This window comes from Eubalaena glacialis, chromosome 5 (assembly GCF_028564815.1).
Source record: "Eubalaena glacialis isolate mEubGla1 chromosome 5, mEubGla1.1.hap2.+ XY, whole genome shotgun sequence".
Lineage (NCBI taxonomy): Eukaryota > Metazoa > Chordata > Mammalia > Artiodactyla > Balaenidae > Eubalaena > Eubalaena glacialis.
Window position 1 is genome coordinate 143528949 of NC_083720.1, and position 2895 is coordinate 143531843.

At 37.7% G+C, this 2895-nt stretch overlaps 1 protein-coding gene across 1 annotated transcript; it reads right to left on the bottom strand.

Moving 5' to 3' along the window:
- Positions 1–1271: 1271 nt before the first annotated feature.
- On the bottom strand, positions 1272–2392 carry LOC133092416 (protein BTG3-like). Its single transcript, XM_061191721.1, has one exon. The coding sequence runs from the start codon at positions 2373–2375 to the stop codon at positions 1617–1619; it is 759 nt and encodes a 252-aa protein (XP_061047704.1). The 5' UTR covers positions 2376–2392; the 3' UTR covers positions 1272–1616.
- Positions 2393–2895: the final 503 nt, after the last annotated feature.

Genomic DNA, 2895 nt, shown 5'->3' on the forward strand with positions numbered 1-2895 from the left:
TGTCCTAAAAACCCCTGTGTTCCATCTATTTCTCCCACCCCCCACCCGTGAACTCCAGGCAAAGGCTGACCTTTTTACTCTTTCCATAATTCTTTTTCAGGATGTCATATTCTTTGACATTTGACATTTGACATTGTAGTAGTCTTTCAGACTGGCTTCCTTTATTTAGCAATTTGCATTTAAGGTTCCTCCATGTCTGTTTTTTTTTTTTTCTTTCTAGTTTTGTTGAGAAATAATTGACATAACATCACTGTATAAATTTAAGGCATACAGTATGATAGTTTGATTTACATATATTGTGAAATGATTACCAAAATATATTTAATCCATCATCTCAAAGATGATGTATTAAAAAAAAAAAATTCTCCTTTTGATGAGAACTCACAGGATTTACTCTCTTGACAACTTTGCTATATACTATACAGCAGTGCTAGCTATAATCATCATGTTGTTCATTACATCCCTAGTATACTTATTTATCTTATAACTGGAAGTTTGTACCTTTTGACCACCTTTCTCCAATTTCCCCTTCTCCCACACTCTGCCTATGGTAACTGCAAGTCTGATCTCTTTTCCATGATTTTTTTTTTTAATATTTCACGTATAAGTGAGCTAGTATAGTATTTATCTTTCTATGTCTAAATTATTTCACTTAGCATAATGCCTTCAAGGCCCATCCGTATTGTCCCAAATGGTAGGATTTCCATCTTTTTATGGCTAAATCATATTCATATATGTGTGCATGTGTGTGTGTGTGTGTATGTGTGTATATATATATATATATATATACACATATATTCTCTCTATCTCTCTTTCTCTCTCTCTCTATATATATACACATATAGTCTATATATATATAGAGCCACAATTTCTTTAGTCATTCTTCCATTGATGGACACTCAACACTTAGGTTGTTTCCATGTCTTAGCTTTTATAAGTAATGTTGCTATGAGCATGGGGGTGCAGATATCTTTATGAGTTGGTGTTTTTGTTTCCTTTGAATATATTTTCAGAAGCGGAATTGCTGGATCATATGGTAGTTCTATTTTTAACTTTTTGAGGAGCCTCCATACTGTTTTCCATACTGGCTATACCAGTTAACAATCCCACACAGTGCACAAGGGTTCCCTTTTTTCCACATCCATGCTAGCATTTGTTAAAGCTTATCTTTTTTTTTTTTTTTTTGCCTCAAACTACTTTTTATTTGCAACTACATGATTTCACGCAATTCTTCTAAACAACGACATAAAATAGATTTCCTTGTATATAAATAACTTACATACTCTCCATAAAGTAAATGCTCAAAGGTGCTAGAACAGATCGTCCACTCCTACAGTGTTCTCATATCCAACAGAGTTGATGCACAATATATAAATACTCAAGTCCAATATTAAAAACTCAGGCACTTGACTAACTTTAATAAAGTTTCTCAAACTATATCAATATATCTAAAGTGCATATATATTTTTTAAGAAAGATTATTCTCAATAACTTCTCTATAAAAATAAGTTTGATGGTTTAGCCCATCTAACTTTACTACTTTGAGTATGAACTTTTAATATGCAGTCAGGCTTATTCTACCTTCTCTCAACATGACACCAACAGAATCAAAGCAGCTAGTGAGGTGCTAACATGTGAGGATTAATCCAGTGATTCCGGTCACAATGCATTCCAGGAGGAGGTACCCGTGCTACTGGAATTGGGCGATATGGTTTATTCTTCCTTCCCTGATTTGGATAACCAAATGGAACAGGAGGAGGATAGTGACTTTGATGACCATTCCCTCGGTACATTCCTGGTTTTTTTCTGGGTAAAGGGTGCCACATTGGAAGAGGCGGGAATATCAGCTCTGAAATCTGGTACACGGGGCTGGGGGTCGCAGCCACTGAATTGGGTTTCACTTCTACTTCCTTACTTGTTTCTTCATCTGAAGAAGAGGACCCTGAATGATAATCAGAGGTAACCTTATCAAGGGGCCCGGTCACTTTCTTGGAAATCTCATCCTTTTTCTCATCCTCATTTTCAAAGCTGGCAACAATGAATGCATTGTTTTTCTCTCCATACCGACAGCACACCTCACATGGGTCCACCCCTAGAGTGAGTTCCTTTGGCAAGCCCAGGTCACTGTACAAAATGCAGCTGTTCTCACAGGCTTTCAGGACATCAGGATCAACTCTCTGAAACTTATTGACACGAATGCATCTGTAGGCCTGTCCTTTTGATGGTTTTTCCGGATACCAGTGATTTTTATATTTTTCTTGAAGTATTAGAGTCAATTTCTCAGCAAACCTCTCGACTGCTTCTTTTTTCAACTTACCATGTTTTCGAACTAGGCTTGTGAAAAAGAAGACTACGGCAGCAATTTCGTTCTTCATCTTTCCCGCCACCGCCTCCGCTCTGGGGCCACCAATTCCCCCCTGGCCGGGAACCGAGGGCGCCGCCTCAGCGGGCCGGCCCTCGGCGGCAATGAGCGCGGCGAGCCTCGTCTGGCGCGTGCGGCCCCCGCGTCGTCGGGCGGGCTGGTGCCAAAGCTTATCTTTTTGAAAATGTCCATTCTAGCAGGTAGAAGGAGATACCTCATTGTGGTTTAAATTTGTATTTCCTTATTGACTTGTGATGTTGAGCATCTTTTCATTTACCTGTTGGGCTTTTAAATATTTTCTTTGGAGAAATGTTTATTCGGATCCTTTGCCCATTTTTCAATTTTTTTTTTTTTTTTTTGGTTATTGAGTTGTATGAATTATTTATATATTTTGGATATGAATCCCTTACTATATATATTGTTTGCAAATATTTTTTCCCATTCCAGAAGTTGTCCTTTCATCTTGTTGATGGCTTCTTTTACTGTACAGGACCTTTTTATTCGATGTAGTCCCAACTGTTTGTTTGTTTGTT